The following is a 17,023-nucleotide window of genomic DNA, read 5'->3' as shown; positions in this document are numbered from 1 at the left end:
GTCAGTTTTGGTAATGGGGTGGTGATAAGGGCACTGGATCCCTTCTGCCTTGCCACCAGAAGTGACTTTTCATTTTCTTGTCATACCACAGGCTCAGAGCAATCATTTCCTGTCCAGTTAAGACTAAGCCTCTTTTGTGGAAATTGATGCTGTTCTGTACTTCACTAGAAAACTGGTATTTTTTCTTTCCTTTGGGTTGCATTTTACTTGTGTGTGAATTCAGCTGTGTAATTGTGTTGAAGCGTGCAGCCAGTCTGGCCACCTCTGTTTTCTTTTGATTCCTTGGGTAGTAGCAACTGGTTACTGCAGAATCCTATTCCAGGTGGCACTGATTTATGTACTTCAAGTAACATATTTGTGCTGAGATGCAGCACAGCAGGATAGCAGCCATGAGTTTCTAGAAGGGTTTGGGGGCAAGAGGCTGCAGGGCCAGGAGGGCAGGAGTCATTTCGGCACGAGAAGGCTCTCTTGCTTCTATTGGACATAGGTAAGTGCAATGGGAGTGTTCTGTGGCTGCAACATTAGCCTTTAATGTAAAAGCTTTATGTAGAAAGTGGGGGAAACGAAAGAGATTTAAGGAGTGTATAAGTGGCTAACCTAAGTAGATGCAATAAAAGGTTGAACAGGGAATGATAATGGGTATTACTGAGTGATATATCCTTAGACAAAATATTTGTTTTATTTTATGCTTGAGCACTTGGGCTTTTTTTTGGGAATGGTTTTGTATTTAAACACTGCCTGATATGTGGTGTGTGTGACTTTGTTGCTCAGTTTTGCTTCGAAAGTCTGAAGACTTACGTGGATTTCACTATTAAACTCGACGTTTTACAAAGAATTCCACAGTACTCTGACAATGGAAGCTGGTAGAGATAGCAAAATATTGTCCAAAGAAAATGGCTTTATAAGCATATTCACACCACCACTGTAATTTTTATGTCTACATCCTTGTCTGCCTACAGCCACAGTGAAGCAGTGAACAGTGTTTATTTGTAAGCAGTGTTTAATATGTTCAAGAGTGAAACATCATGGCCAAAGATGAGGCAGGTGTGCAATTTCTTTAGGTCTTGTCTCCAGCTTATCTTTTTCAGTTTGAAACATCAGGCATTTTTCAAACAGATGTTTCAGAGAGAGGTTGTGAGGCCCAGAATGGCACCTAGCGTGTAAAATAAATGTTCACAGTCTGTGGCAACTAATTTGATGGATATTTTGATTCCAGTGATAAGGTATTATGCAAACTTTGAGAGGGGAAAATAAGAGATTTTATGGGATATGGAAGACACAGGAAAAGCTGATGCCACAGAAATTTATGCTAGTTCTCTAGGTCTTTAATTCTGTAGAAATACAACCAAAACAAACTCAAGAGTCTTACTTGGTGAGTGAATATTCATTGGATGCAGATTCATTGGATGAAGATTTATTCTGGATTAAAAGAAAATGGTTCAGATCAGTTTTGATTACAACTGCACTTCATATTATTAGAATATGATGGATGCATTTGTATGAGGAGACAGTTCACAGTTACATTTAGTTCTCTCCTCTCAGCAATTTATAACCTAAGCATTAGTCACCTACCCAATCTTCAGTCCTTTCAGGATATATAAATAAATATAGTGTAATACACAAGCAGTAAAATTTATGATCATTGATTGATGTCACTTGGGTCTCTTTCCTGTGATGCTGAATAGAGGGTAAAGAAAACAATTTCTTAAAACCTGCACAATCTTGATTCTTTCTGTAGATATGTAGCACCAGTAGGCTAAATCCTACCGCCTTTACTCAAACTTGTTACTTAAAAATTATGATTAAATGAAAAAAGTGACATTTGTTCACCTCTAGAATGAAACTAGCTCTTGTGTAGAAAACCTGTCCAAAGCATTTTGAGTCCCAAGAGTCAGACAGAAGTGTTATTTCTTGGGCTGGTGAGTCCCTTGGGCATTTTGTGTCTGCTATGACACAGGTAGTGGGCTCATCCACGAATGGTATTTTTAAATGCCCCGTGTTCTGAGGGCTACGTAGCTCAGCTTCCTCAGTGCTGGACTGACAATCAATCACAGGCTGCTTAAATTTTAGCAAAATTCCCCTAGTCCCAAAGGGACTCCTTAATGAATGACTGATTTATCTTGAAAAAAAAGTGGTCTGCCTCTTTTGAGAGTGTAAATCATAATAAGCACTTTCTGGGTTTAATGCTATTTTATCCTATTGAGTTGCACTTCATTTAAAATTGATTCCAACTATTTAAATTCACATGTGTAATGCTTTATTTATTACAATGCAAATTCTTTTGATATATCCCAGTATATTAATCCCTTTTGAAAAGCAAAATAATAAATGTCTCTAGCTGTTCTGCAGCACATCTCAAGTTACCTGTTCTGTAATTATTTATATTAAGGATGTTGTAAAAGAGCCTGTAAGACACTTTCATTGAGTCTAATGCAGGATCAAAAAGAGTCTTTTAAGGTGGAGATGAAAGCCATTATAGTACAGGCAGATCTAGGATTTCTTGTTTGAATAATTAAACCTATTTTATATTTTTAAACACATTTCTAGGAAATAGTGACTTTATGATCGCTACTTAAGCCAGCCCTATTGTTTGGATTAAAATGCATTTGATTTTGTTCTTTTTATCCAGATGTTTTAGCATTCAAGGAGACAATTTCTTGCACAATGAACAGCAGTTTTAACTATTGTTTTATCATTGCTGTCTCGTTCTTTAGTGAGCTTTTGATGACATGACTTTTAGCACTCATGGCATGTATGATTCATAGTTTGAGACTTTGTTAACATTTTGATTTTAAAGTATGTTTTAGTTAGAGAAATAATTCTTAACTGAATCTAATAAAGGATAAATGGTTTTCATTGCAATTGTAGCTGGAAACTGATTTGTCTAAAGTTTTCAGGAAAACCAGAAAATCCAGATTTTTGTTCCTGAACTGAAACTTAGTTTAAATGGTGGATTTCAGGTCTGAGTTTGAGTCTGGTTCTGGGGCCCTACACAGCTCCACAGAAATAGTATGTTTTTCAGTGTGGGTTTTTTTCTGAGTGTGGAAAAATAGAGATAACAGTAGGATGATTGAAATAGTTGTTGTCACATCCCATAGAAAGATTCTGTTTCATGTGATTTCAGTCTTTATTCTGCGTAGAACAAGGAGATGTGTCGTTCCTAACCACAGCTTTTTGCTCATTGCTTTGCAAAAGCAATGCAGAACTGTCCCTTTCCTATGTGATAACAAACTTAGACAACAAAATTACTTAACCTTGTAACTTGGAACAAAAAGTCTACCATACCTGTGAAACTATATTTGTAAATGAGCTTGTTGACTCAAAGCCAGCTCTAGAGAGTGAAGATGGCAGCTACTGAAGATGTAGTGCATTACAGGAAAAGGATTTTATTCAGAGTATCAATATATTACCTTTCAAATAGTGAAAGCCATTCCGTAAAATCCAGACTTTCTAATAACTAATCCCACTGAAAGTAAATGGAAGATTTGTCAGCCTAGTGTTTAAAACTCTCATCAAGAGACTTATTTACTTGAAAAATAGCTAATCTGTTTAATAGAAATTGAAGCTCTAAATTCCAAATTTACTATTCTGTAAAATACATTTTATGTTTCATGAATATTGTGTGCTTTCTTAGTTTTAACCTAAGCTTTTACTATTGAAATCAATTTCTTTCCTCTACTCTATTCATCATGAGAAAATACAAATTCTGTCTTTTATGGAGCTGTCATAGTTCCCAAGAAATATTAGCCCCTAGGGCCCACTACTCCATTTAAAACATTCTTCATGTTCCTACAATCTTTTTTTATGACAATCTTTTTGCTTGTTTGATGAATTTTACTCTTCCCCTTCTCTTTTGGTGAAATTCAATATTATATCCTTATTCTTCTGGTTTTTTGTTTGTTTTTTCTTTTTTAACACAATAGAACATACCAAAAAGCAGAGGTTTATTATTTTTAGTTTCTTAAAGGGAATATAGTCATGTTTATCACATTGTATTCTTAATTTTCCTCTTTTGTATTTTTTGTTTGCTTGCATGTTCTCTGAAAGGTGTAGGGAAGCCAGATGAGGTGAAAAAGAACCCAAGCTATGTAAGGCTCGATTCTCAAGTAACATTTACATGCCTGAAAAAGCTGGGAAATAGATACTGGGATTTAAAAAAATGTGCAGAAGCACTTATTTTTTTTCTTATGTATTCTGAAAATTCTAGTCATGCTGTTTGCAGAGCTGACGAAGTAATGCTTAGATGTGTATTAGTAATTAATTAATTATTAAGTAATTTTTTTAATTTTATTTTTTTTTCCCTTTACGGTCCACTCTTTTCCTGGCTCGTTTGCTCAGGGCTGTGCTTGTATCCAGGTTTACTGTGGCTAGATCCTTCTTTTCTGAGAGGCCCAAGTGCAGCAACAGCAGGAGGAAGAGAGCGGAGCTGTGCTGTCCAGGGTCTGTGGGGGGGAACTGAAGGAAGTTTCTCAAGATGCTCCGGCTGATGAATTAACTAAGGTAGCTCAGAATAAAAGTTGGCTTGGAGTCTGAGGTGTTGGTGGTGTCGGTTTTTTTACTGTATGTTTTTCTCTTTGATTTTGGTTTGAATGGTTCGTGCCAAATGCAGATGAGTTTCCCATCGCCTAATTCTAGTTATCTTAAAGTTAAGGGCTCATTTTCAGCTAATTGTCTAGACCCTCACTATCACCAGTGAAGAAATAGAGGCACTTCAGGAGTGATGAATCCCATCCTAAAATAGGTGTCTAAGCTGGGATTAATTGGAAGTAGCTGTCTTCCTCCACCAAATAGCAGGAGAGCACTGACAACTGGTTAGACAAAGAGGAGCTAAAGGTGGGTGAGATGGTCCCCCTCTTCTTTCTTTCTCAGTGATTTCACTGATTTAGGATGAGTTACATTTTTCAGTATTTGTGGAATAGTTTGACTGTGTGAAATAGACGGTGGTATCAAATCCACCAGATTCAAGACTGCATAAGGCAGAAATGAATGTACCCAGTTGCCCTGGTCCTGTGCATGGGCAGCCTGTGCTTTGTTGGGGTTTGTCACATGGTAGCTGAAAAAACAAAAGCTGGTGCATAAAGCATTGTTCCTATTCCAGGTTGGGATCAGCCTAGAGATCAGCAGCCACCCACAGGGAAGGCTGCTTGGTTACTGCTCTGTACAAACTATGTCACAATGACACTTCAAAGCTGTCCTCTTGCTTTCTCATCTGTTTTCTGAAACATAAATATTCTAAGTGAATAACAAATTAAGCATACAGTGTGTGCAGTGTTACTCAAAAATAACTGGAATTGGAAAGCATTTCAAGCTGGCAGAAATATTAGACAAGTTTAATGCCATATAAATGGTTTTCTCAATAAAATTCAGAATTAATATCCATTAGAACATTAATGAAGGTTGAAACTTTCCTCAATAAAGAGAGTAATCAGTAACATTTTTACAGTAGGAATCCTGGGCTGTAATTTTTATTCTCATGCATTTTTTGTGAAATGCAGTGAATATGCCATTTAACATTAAATTTAGCAATAATGTTTCTATTTTGAGGTATATTTTGTAACAGAACAAAACAACTAAAGGCAGCTATTAAACTTTCATTTGCCTCTCCAGAACAAAGGTTCTGCTTAATGTCTTTTGTAATTGGACAATAATGTTTTTTCAGATGACAGTGAACCCTTCACGGAGGAAGTGTGGACAAAACAGCCATTTCTGTGATATATGAGGTCACCTCTATGAAAATTTGCTTAAACTTTAAAGGAATTTAAAGGTTTTTCAGCCTGCAGTGATTCTGGGTTGAGATAGGAGAAAGTAACACTGTCAGATTCTCATTAAGGCCTGCCCACCTCTGAAATGCTTTCCCTGGATTTTGGTAGCAATGTCAGTATGCCAATGGAAAAAATTACTGAGTTTCTGTGAAGCGTTTTGGTTCTTGAACTACCCGTTGTTTTTTTCTCTTCTCTTTGTTACTCTAGTTCAAGGAAAGGAGCACCTAAGAGGTGGAATTTCTGCTAGATTTTTATCAGAGCTTTCTCTGCTTCATACTTAAAAACACTTAGACGCATTATGCTCACATTTTACTGATACAATCTTAATGTAAGAACTGCAAATCTTTAAAATGCTCAGCAGGCACAGAAATCTTTGCTGCAAGACCACATCTCTTGCTTGCTGTATGTGATAGTGGAAACAGATCAGTCAGTTAACTGCATAGTTGTATTATTATGGTACACAATGCAGCATCTTTTCTCTAGTTGTTCCTTCAGCAGTACAAAACAAGATGCTGTAGATGTTTCATAACCAGACGATTCTTCCATTTTACTTTCATTAGGACATAACTTTTGCTAGCATTCTGATATTTATTCTTCTTTAATTAACCAAATTGTGACTATAAAGACATATACATCATGGGTTACTTTTTTCATCCTTTTAATAATAATAATAATAATAATAATAATAATAATAACAATCTTGTTGCAATTACTTTTCCATTTATTATCATGATAGATTTTTACAAAGGAATTTAACAAGCAGATATCTGGAGTTCTTAATGGAGTTGAAAGAATAGCCTATGCATGTCATTGTACATGCATAGTGGAATGACGAACATAAATCACATACCCCTCCACACACAGAAAACAAGGCACTGGTAAGACTGTACAAGTAATAAATGACCAAGAGGTTGTTGATACATTAAAAACTGAGCTTCTAGTGTCAGCAGCCGTCTCAACACCCTAAAGCTGTGCATGGTTTTGGGGCTCTCTGCTTGCTGGCCCCGCTGTGTCCCTCTTTCCATACGTGTTGGAGCCCACGTTTGTGGGTGAGTAAACAGCCCCGATGCTGCTGCTGGAGCGCACCAGGAAATCGGCCAAGCGCTGTGTCACACACGTGGCCGTGTTGCATTTCCTCTTCTCCAGCTGGTGGCTGCCAAGGTGAAACCAAGAGAGCCAGTATTAAGTCAAGAGATGAGCAATCGAGTGTGCCTCTTCTCATCATCATTTGAGCTCTGCTAATGTGGGAGCTCTTTTAACATGTGCATAAATACAGGAACATTAGAATCTTCCCACCACCTACTTTGTGCCTGAAAAAAATCCTTGTGCTGGGTGCTATTATCCATTTTAATGATGGGGTTATTCAAATGCAGAGACCTGAACAGTCATGTGTCATTTTTATTGATATCCTGCACAGCAGTTTATGACATCCAGAAAACCTATAATGATAGTATAGGTAAGACACTAAGTGAAAGCAATGACTAAATGTTTAACTTTGAGCTGAACTTCTAAATCTATTTAGAGCTCTTGCTGATATCATGAGGATTACTAACCTAATGATGATCAGTAACATTTATTTAGTTCTCGTGCTTCTACAGAATTATATCCTGCTCTCACTGAAGTGAGTGGCAATATCCCAGTCTGTACCAAGTGGATTAAATCCAAATAAAGGCTATTTCTCCCATCTGCACCACATATCATGAGAAGTAGAAGGCTTTGCCAACTTCTGCCAACTTCAGAACCACTTAGGATTGTCTTTAGCTCTGTCTCTCTCCCACTTAGATCTGACTAAACAGAGGTTTCATCTACTGAAAAACTGCCACATCTCTTTTGAAACACCAGCAACTTGAAAGTTTTGATGTGATGAGAGAAAATCCTTTGCTGAATGATACTTTAGAGAGTGTCCAAGGAAGAATCCATATCTAGAAATAATTTATGATCTGAACTAACAGACCATTTACAGAACTCCATGTAAGAGTTATGTAGCATGATGAAGGTTTTTTAATTGCAATGGTTAGCTTCAGAGAGCTTAGGTTTTTAGATTTGTTTCTTAGACTGCTCTGTTCTTACTTCAGACAGAAATGCTTGCTTGCTGAGATTGCCTGCTGAGTTATTGCTTATTATTTTGGATTTCTTCATGCTGATACGGCATGAGTTAGACACCAGTTTGTGGCTGAAATTTACTGTGAAGAGCAATAATATCCCAGTTTCAAACTCTGAGCAGTTACCAATATGTTCTTTTGCTTACTGATTATTAAATCTGTCATTTAAAATGTCATATAACTTTTTGAAGATATTTGTATTGATCTAAGAATACAAGTGGAATAATACAAATGTCTGTATTATACTAGTTCTTCATTAGTAGATAGGTAGCAGTGTTTAAGTAATTATTATTTAAAGTCTGTAATTGCATTAAAAGAAAATTGTTGGATAGGGCTTTATATAACTTCTCGTTGACTTTCATGGGTATTTCTACTGGTTTTAATCAAGTCCTTAACACAGGAGGTTCAAAGAGCAACTGGTTCTCACAGAGATCCTGCTTTGTTTGTGGAGGAAGAATTTTCTTTTCCATTAAAGCTACAGAATCAGGCCCTGACACCCCAAGCTCAAAATTCCAGCCCTTAACAGGAAGCTGTTGGGTGTCTGTTTCATGTCTAGCCTGGCTGAACCCACCACCCCCTTTAGCTGTGTGGTCTGTGGCCTTTAAGTGAATATCTGCTGCCAGGAGACAGTTCACCCAGTGAGACATGGTTCTAGCCCCCAGAAAAGCAGATAAGGCACACCACACTCATAAAGGTGATACCTTGTGTTTGAGTGTTACAGTCATTTGGGGAGGGGTGTGGTATTTTTTTTAAACCAATAGCTGTCAAAATATCTCTGTTAGAAAAATACTTTTGAGGGTACAAAAATTGCCATATAATATTATATTTTTAATATGTATTTAAAGAAAGAGGAGCAGGTAGCTGTATTATACATATGTATTTACCGTATTCATCTACCACAGAGCTGTCATTAAAAGAAATCCACTCAAAAGTCTGACAAAACTACATGAACTTGCAGGTCTCTTCAAACCTTGATGGTTCTGTGAACAGTAGAGTAGTTCAGTGCTGTTTATCTTTTAGTACAAATTGCAAATAAATCTTGAAATGTTTTTATTCATTAAAAAGTTGCTTGAATTTGTAAATAAGATTATATTTCAGATACTTTAAATTCTCTCAGAACCAATTTCTTCTTTTCCTTCTTCCTGTGATTTAATTCATATTTAATTATGTGATTTAAAAATCGCTTATTTACTGAAAGCATCTATACTCTAAAATAATTCCATTCTAGTAGAGCCATAGTAATATGATTAAAAAGGGTATGTTTTCTCTTTTTTCCCCCCTCCAGGCTTGGAAATTTGACCAACTTTTAAAAAAGGAAGGCACTTGGAAAATACACCTTTCTTCTCAAGGTAATGTAGTATTTGCAGCCTTTGTAATTTATGAAAGTGTTACAATTGTAAAGTGATCAAATGATTTGCAACTTTTCCCCTGGATTTCACTTTCCACCCTGAATGCTTTAATCTTTATATTACAGGAAAGCTGATCTTAATGCATAGAGGAAAGCTCTGTTTAGTAGAAGGATATTTTAATCCTTTTTTTTTTTTTTTTGAGAAAAAACAGTAGTAGCTAAGTCTGTCAAGTAGCAGGATATCACTGGAGCGAAGTTTGCTTCACGATTCAATCTGATATGGCTGGAAGAAACAAGGAAAATCGATACCTTTTTGTCTCTGCTGCTGGTTGTTCTGGCATTTCCTCACCAAGTCCTGAGAGTGTATTCTGTGACATTACAGGCAACATCCATCCTTGTCTCTTGGAAGTACCATCAGATAGATCATCGTTCACTGACAGTAATCTTTGAACAACAGTAAAATAGTGAGCTTGAATAACTCCATTTTAATATTATTTGAGACATGAAAGCAAAAGCAACTCATGCAATAATCTGAACACCATTTTTCCCTAAAAAAAAGAAATAAAATTGATGATTTGTTACCTCTCGATAGGTGTAGCTTCCAAACAGCTCAGAGTGACAGAAAGTGCAATGAAGAAAACTGACAGCTTTAGGTTGCACATCTTTCCTTCCCAACTTTCTGAAAAGAACAGTGATTCAAAACTGAAAGCTAACCCAAATACTCTTTTAGCACATCCCATCACTAATGCCCATTCTGTCCTAAATCAAGAGCAGCTAGTCTTTGTCACAGGCTAGAGTGAGAAAAATGATCCCTTCAAGTTTAGTGACACAATTTAGTTTCAAAAATATAGCTCTCAGCTATATTGTATTAGTTTCAATCCTATCCCTTATCTCTGGTTTGCATTTCCTGACAATTCTCAGTTTCAAATTCTGGTACCCAGTGCAGTTTATTTTAAAGTTGTCTTAGTCTTTTCCTGAAAAATGCTCTAAAGCACATCTGTTGCACTGCAGGTAAAGTAAGGAAAAAGGGAAATTATTTACCTTTTTGTGGTCACAGATCTAACTGGAGAAGCCAGCAAGCCCCCTTGGTTAGCAAGAAGTGTGCATGCAACAATTCCACGCTTGCATCTAGCTCTGGAGTATCCTTTCGCCTCTTCCTTTCTGGCAAGTCATACGGCTCTTATATATCCTTGACACCTTTCTCAGCTCTGACATCAGGCAGCACAGAGGGACTGTCGTTAATTCCAATCCCTGTAGACAGAAAGTGCCCCAGAGAGCAGCAGTGGCAGGTGGGTCATTATTGCACTAGTGCATCAGTAAATATTCACCTGGTGCATGCAGAATGCCCTCATGAAGGTACTGCAATAGCATATTGCACATCAGAAATGTACCCTCGATTTTGCAGCTCTGATAAGCTGCTGAGGTAATATTCCCTGTGGGTGTTTTCGAGGGCTAAATAAGGTAACAAAAGTTACAAAGAAAGCCAGAGCAAATGAAGCACCAGGCCACTGGTAATTGAAATACAAGAAAATCTATCTCAGAAAATATGGAAAAGTTAAAGTTGTGGAGGTTTGCTGTAGAATATAGATAGAAAGAAAAGGTGTCTGAAGGGATAAAAGCCGTATGATGAATAAAGAAAGACTGCAAGTTATTTAAATTGACAGATAGAGTTCTCATTCAGGGTAACACAGTAGAAATCGTGTACATTTTTCAGTCAAGTCTGAATGTGAATGAAAATTCTGTCAGTATGAATGTAAAATATCCTATTTTGCTAACACAGGTATACTTGTCATGAGTGAGAATGGAGTCAATTAATACTTTTCAGAAGGCAAAAACTAGGATTAAAAAGCGAGGAAATACCAGAATAAAATTACCTGTGCCAATTTATTTCTCTGGTATGCACTGAGTATGCATTTCAGGGAAAAATGTACAGACTAAATCCAGTGTTAATGAAATACCTAATTGCAGATTTCCAAGGCTACATATTAGAACCATTTACCTCTGATTTCAGTGGAAATTAGGCAAATCACTTTTTAATTTTTTTTCTCTCCCCTTCTGGCTCCTTAGTTGCTGCGAGGTACCCTGTTGCCTTTGGAAAACAGGTCTTTTAATTATTGATAAAGATCAAGGTTCTGGCACAAAAGCTGAGCAAAAGTTCTGTTTGATGAGAAGTTACCATGTGCATTTTTTCTGTCCCCAAGAACACAAATTAGTTCAGAACTGCTTCAGTGCCAAGTCCCCTGCTTAACTGGAAACCCCCTTCTTTGTTGGTTTAGTCTGTAGTACCAGATTTTCATTGCAATGGCTCAAGTTCCAGTGTTGGCTCGCTTCAGGCATCTGTGCTACTTGAGGTGAATACTGAAGGGATATTTAGCTGGGATAGTAGCTTCTTAACTTGATTATAACAGTCTACAAAAAAGACTCTGGAATGTGACAGAATTTTTTGTTGGTTGTTGTAGATGTTGCTTTGGGGGGGGTTTATGCCTTGTGGTTTTTTGTTTGTTTATTTAGATGGATGCTACTGCTGGATATTTTGGTCTCTGTTTTTGATATGATCATATACTTCTTTTCACCAGGTTCCTGTAATTCCTCTCTGGATGGACAGTCCCAGTGTAAGAGAAGTAAGTACAGTGTTTTATCTTCAGCATGACAGTAGGTTCTGTGCAACATCTGAAACAAGTTTATCTCTCCAAATCTCTCACTGTAGAATTTGACTAGGATGAAATAACATTCTGGTGTCACTTTCACTGTGGCAGTTTCGCTTCTCTGAAATGATGGCATGATTAAACCCATTTTACAGAGATAGTATTGTGCTGAAAAACAATTATACTGATATTCTGTCTCAGGATTGCCATCAGCCAGTCTTCACTGCTTGGATATTGAACTTGAAAATGCCTTAGTGTGCTTTTTCCTGGGTAGATCCGTGTGCCACTGGCACTCAGCAGTGGTCCTTATGCTCAGCCCCTGTGAGAGATGTTGTTTCAAATCCTGAAAAGCAATGGATGGATCAGTTTGTGTTTAAGATTTTAAAAGATTGAACCTAATACTCGAAATCTCCTCTTTATTAAGGCGTCTAAGTATGTGGTTTCTGCAACAAACTTGAATCAAGCTATGGGTTGAGAGAAATAAAATGAAATGCCAATCTTCAAATAAATATTGATCCCAAATTCTAATTGCTGCTGTACTGCAAGCAGGCTGGGGAGGGAGCCACTAGTGCTTTGAGAGAAGAAGAGAAAGGCTGCTTGTTGAGTGCACTGTAGAAATGAAAGTAGGCTCATGATGTCCCAGGAGCATTGCCAGCCTCCTGGGCTGCACAGCATCTTGGCAGAGTCAGCAAGAAGTCTATCCAGCAATTAGTCACATGTAAAGGTAACAAAATAAGGTTATTGCAGCTCCTGTTGCAAGTTCTCTTAAGCAGGGGTAGTGTTTTCCTATATAAACAGGAATGGAATATTAAATTGTGGAATCTCTTTGACAGCAGAACAATTCATGACTCAAATTTCAAGATGCTGGCCCTAAATACTTTGCAGTTAGTGCCATTCAATGAGTGGTTGGAAAGCTGTTTTTACCATTAACAAAGTTCCTTAACCTTGATCTTAGAAAAAACCCTTATTCCTGTGCATTACAACTATTATCAGCCTAAGGGAAAAAAAAAAAATCAAGTGTTCTTATTAAAGAAATCTGAGATCAATTCTATTCTGACTAGTTACATGGTAATTTTAGATATTTATACTGGTGTTTAAGTTTTTAGGCAAAGACTTGTCTAAAGAACTATGCCTATACGAGGGTTAGGTGAGCTGAGGTTTAAAAGCAATCCAAAAGACACATTTCCCTAATTCCTTGGTTCCTTCTGGAAACTACCCACACAATGTTTGGAATTCCAGAGATGCTGCCCATGCTGTGCTCTGGGATGTACTGGCAGCAGAGGAACCGGGAACCGGCCTTGTCTCAAGCATCTGCTGCTTTCATGTGCTGGGGAGTGGGATTTGTATCACTAAATGTGGGATGAATATAGAGACCATTCCAGTGCCTGTTTCCTAGTGCACAAGTCTAAAACAGCTTACGTGATCTGTGTCTGTTTCTTCTTTTTGCCTCCAAAAGCAGCCTTGGGCAACTTGCTCAGGTGCACATGTTCACACTGTGGGTGTCTAAATGCAAATGAACTAAATTCCATCAGGGTGCTTCAACTCTCTTATGTACCTGAGATTAAAGATTGTCTCCTTCTTTCTCACATTTACCTTTTTCTTAGGCCATTTCTGGCACCTGCTGGGCAGCTGGTTCCCACTTCTAATGGCTACTTTTCAACATCTGAGCTCTACATTTGCTTAATAACGTTAATAAGACACATTAAGACTCTTGGTAATGGATGTGTCTATCCCATTTGTGAGTGTCAAAGCCACATTACCTGGTGCAGGCACTTCCCCAGCTGCTGTACAGCTGTGTGAGGCAGATGTCTCCAGTAAATTACGCTGTTGCTCAGTTACCAGGAACTGGAAGTGTGTGACTAACTCATGGATTAGTTGTCCTGTTGTATCAAAATACCAAAAGGGAAGGTTTAGTCATTAACTTGCAATGGGCTTATTTCATTTATTTTTTTTAATAAACCAGCGGTCGGAACAGCAGTAGAATTAGTAAGTGTCAGTGTAAATATTACCAGTAATGACACAGAATGGTGCACGTGTTACAGCTTGTAGCACAATGTTTAATGCCATTGTTTCCTGTTAACAGCAATTTTAGTAGTCTTTCATTCCTTTGAAATTAAGCTGCAAACCAAAAGTAGAGCATAAAAAGGAGGTTTCATTGATAGTATCAGCATCACTGAAAAAGTCCAAGTACAAATGGCCGAATCTGAAGTTAGAAGAGTCAGTCAGGTTTATATATCCTAAAATATCTAGAATTGATATTCATGAGCCTGGCTATCAGAACACTATTGTAGCAACTACAAACTCTGTGGAACATCAGAGGGAGCATTAAATCACTCTGCACAATTATGATTAGGAACCTTGATTGTTCCCTACATTTTTACATTTGGATGGGCAAAGTCTGAAAGTTTTGGCCATAATGCTCTCTTCCAGTATTTGTTGCTTGGTGCTATGTTATTGAATACTACAGTGTTTGCACTTTGTGGTGTGTGTGGAGTTTTAATTTTTTACTGTTAGCACTTAAGCTGTGTGTAACAGCTTTGTTCAAATAGTGCTTTATTCAAGTATGCTTTTGCTAGCACAACTTCATTTGTTACCCATGTGGCATGTGGGCCATTTCAGTGCTGATAAAAATACAAAGAGCTGTTTTTGTTGATCCCAAAACTGATGTTAAACTTGAGGAAGAAATATGTAAGAAGCAGCTGAGAGGTAAGGTGTGGAAAGTTATTCATTTCTCACCCACTGGAAAAAAAAAGATGATTCAGAAATAAACAGTGTCTGTCCATGGAATTGATGAGCAAATGACAAGAAGTAATTTGGGTAGTCAACAGTATTTTAAACCAACTTTTATGATGTATTTTGTTACTCAGCTCATGCCACTGATAGAACAATGATGTATCCTGAAAGGACTATTGCTAATGACTGCTCTGAGAATGAGCTCAGCAGTTTGTGCTAAATCAGTGCTTACAGCTGGGAACCCCTCAAGCAGGAGAAATAAACTCGGTGTTTAGATCAGAAAAGTCAGAACTGAAAGTGAGGTGGTTGCTGAGCTGTAGTTCCTTGTGCCATTCTTACTTACAGTTGATAGAATTTTAATTGTGTCCAACAATTTTCCTTTGAATACAACAGGAGGTTTAACTTCTTTGATTTGCTTTTCCCCTGTCTCTCCTGCAACCTGTTTCTAGAAGTTAAATGCAATACCAGGATTCCTTTTTGGTTACCTATGTCACTCCCAAGGGCTCTAAACAGTGCTAATGATAAATATGAATATGAAATAGAAATACTGTTCTTTTGTGGTAAACTGTGGGAAAACAGGTTGGAAGGGTAGTCGAGAAGGCAATCTCTCCTGATGAACTCCAGCTGTACTGATTACTGAGGATTACTGATTACTGATAAATATCTGTGCCTGCCCAATGAGGTGGGGTGTTATTGAAGAGTGAGCTAGGTGGCTGTAGTTGTAGTTTGTGTGGGAGCTTGAGGCTAAGAGTCTACTGGAGTTTGGGCTGGAGGCTGCTGGCTGTGCTGTGAGGAGGAAGGGACATGTGGCTGTGCAAGGGACAGACAAGGTAAGAAGATGCTGTGTGAGGGACAGGTTGGGTAATGGATAGGTTGGGGTTAGCCAGTCATGCAGAGAGGAGAGAAGGAGCCAGAGCTGTGTGGAGCTGCCTGTCAGGTAAGGAGTCAGCATTGCCTGAGGGAAGTCCATTACAAGAAGATATGTAATAAAGGATTGGTGGTGATTCCAGGCCAGACTGTCTTGGCATAATTGTAACAATAAACTAAGTCATCCATTGCTTTCTACTATGCTAATTCTCTTTGGTCTTTTCCTACAGCAATTAATGTATAGGAAGGTGTTCAGGTTTCAGAGGTATTGCTGGAATGTCACCTGCCACTACTACAATAGAGTAGGGAGTTCTCTAGCATGTGGTGTATTCGTGTGTACTTCAAAGCAAAACAAAAGGCCTTGCTAAAAGCAAGTGCAAGGTGACTAAATGGCATTACAGAATCACAGAATGGCCTGAGTTGGAAGAGATGTTAAACATCACCCTGTTCCAACCCCCTGCCATGGCAGGGACACATTTCACTATCCCAGGTTGCTCACAGCCCCATCCAGCCTGGCCCTGGACACTTGCAGGGATCCAGGGGCAGCCACAGCTGCTCTGGGCACCCTGTACCAGGGCCTGCCCACCCTCACCTCCCACCTAAACCTAGTCTCTGTCAGTTGGAAGCTATTCCCCTAGATCTTGTCATTTCATACTTTAGTAAACTCTCTCTCCATCTTTTTTTTTAGACTCTCTTCAGGTTTTGGAAGGCCTCAGTTAAGCCACCCCTAAGCTATTGAATGACAGAATGAAGTCTGCCTAAATTGCTCCTGTTACGGAAAAGAGCGGAATTACATGTTTGTGTGAAAGTGCTGTTTCTGATTTACTAAGTGTAACTGTGTGAAGTCCCCACATCTGTAATAGATGCAGTGAGACCAGGAACTGCTCCCTATGCTCCCCAGACTTATTCCACTGCAGGTGAATCACTGGCAAATGCAAGGCATATGAAATCAGCCACCTCTTAGAGAAAGTGCTGTTTTCAAAAGAATTCTGCACAGATTCATGCCACCTTTCATACATGTTGCAGTGCATAAGCTTTAAGTAAGTTCTCTTTTAAACTATCCCAGTTTTAAAAAATATATTTTTTTTCTTTGTGTCTGCCAACTGCTGCAAGAGGATGACAATCTGGCTTTGTCTTGAAACACACTGAGTCCTTTAGATGATGCTGTCTTGACAGCTCTGCTATTAATAGTGGCGTTTTCCCTGCTGTTTAAAAAGAAGACGTGTGCTGAACTGAGGATCCGTTACGTTCATAATAATTTTTCACTAAGGGTAGATGCATTCTATGAGGTTACGTAGGAGAATTTACGTTGACAATACCATGAAACATTAATTGACTTTATGGTATGTCATCATGCACAGCTGCAAAATAAGATAGCCCTCCTTCAAAAAGAGGTGTAGTAGGGCTGAATTTACAGTATACTTGGATCATTGTATGTGAGTTCAAGAGCTGATCTTTTCATTCTGCTTGGAGATGAGAAAAGACTTTGAGAAGCACATGGAACATGAAATTTTCTTTCTACTATAAGCAGTCATTAAAAATTTATTAGAAGTTCATCATATCCAT

The 17,023-nt window shown here is 38.1% G+C and overlaps 2 protein-coding genes across 12 annotated transcripts in view; one reads left to right on the top strand and one right to left on the bottom strand.

Moving 5' to 3' along the window:
* The window catches only part of LOC116995259 (solute carrier organic anion transporter family member 1A2-like), a 40,997-nt gene that overhangs the window by 97 nt on the left and 23,877 nt on the right, over nucleotides 1-17,023 (top strand). For 2 of the 10 annotated variants that reach the window (XM_033057791.2, XM_033057793.1), the window contains exon 1: nucleotides 11,586-11,833. In XM_033057791.2, coding sequence (XP_032913682.1) covers nucleotides 11,728-11,833 — 106 coding nt within the window. In that variant the 5' untranslated portion in view covers nucleotides 11,586-11,727. Of the gene's footprint in view, nucleotides 1-38; nucleotides 488-9,149; nucleotides 9,214-10,482; nucleotides 10,502-11,504; nucleotides 11,564-11,585; nucleotides 11,834-17,023 lie in introns of those variants that run through there. The other 8 variants (XM_033057784.2, XM_033057783.2, XM_033057785.2 and 5 more) reach the window with 8 other exon arrangements.
* LOC116995260 (islet amyloid polypeptide-like) lies at nucleotides 6,463-11,377 on the bottom strand. 2 transcript variants are annotated; one of them, XM_033057794.1, is made up of 5 exons: nucleotides 11,212-11,377; nucleotides 10,254-10,463; nucleotides 9,795-9,891; nucleotides 9,522-9,656; nucleotides 6,463-6,915 (listed from the first exon to the last, which is right to left on the bottom strand). In XM_033057794.1, exons 3-5 carry the CDS (start codon nucleotides 9,872-9,874, stop codon nucleotides 6,726-6,728), a joined length of 405 nt encoding a protein of 134 aa, XP_032913685.1. In that variant the 5' UTR covers nucleotides 9,875-9,891; nucleotides 10,254-10,463; nucleotides 11,212-11,377; the 3' UTR covers nucleotides 6,463-6,725. The 2 variants fall into 2 exon arrangements, with proteins under 2 accessions (XP_032913685.1, XP_032913686.1); XM_033057795.1 differs by having other exon boundaries at nucleotides 9,795-9,887.

Source organism: Catharus ustulatus, chromosome 4, assembly GCF_009819885.2.
Source record: "Catharus ustulatus isolate bCatUst1 chromosome 4, bCatUst1.pri.v2, whole genome shotgun sequence".
NCBI lineage: Eukaryota > Metazoa > Chordata > Aves > Passeriformes > Turdidae > Catharus > Catharus ustulatus.
The sequence above is the reverse complement of the archived record's forward strand: the minus strand, read 5'-3'. Positions and strand labels throughout refer to the sequence as shown.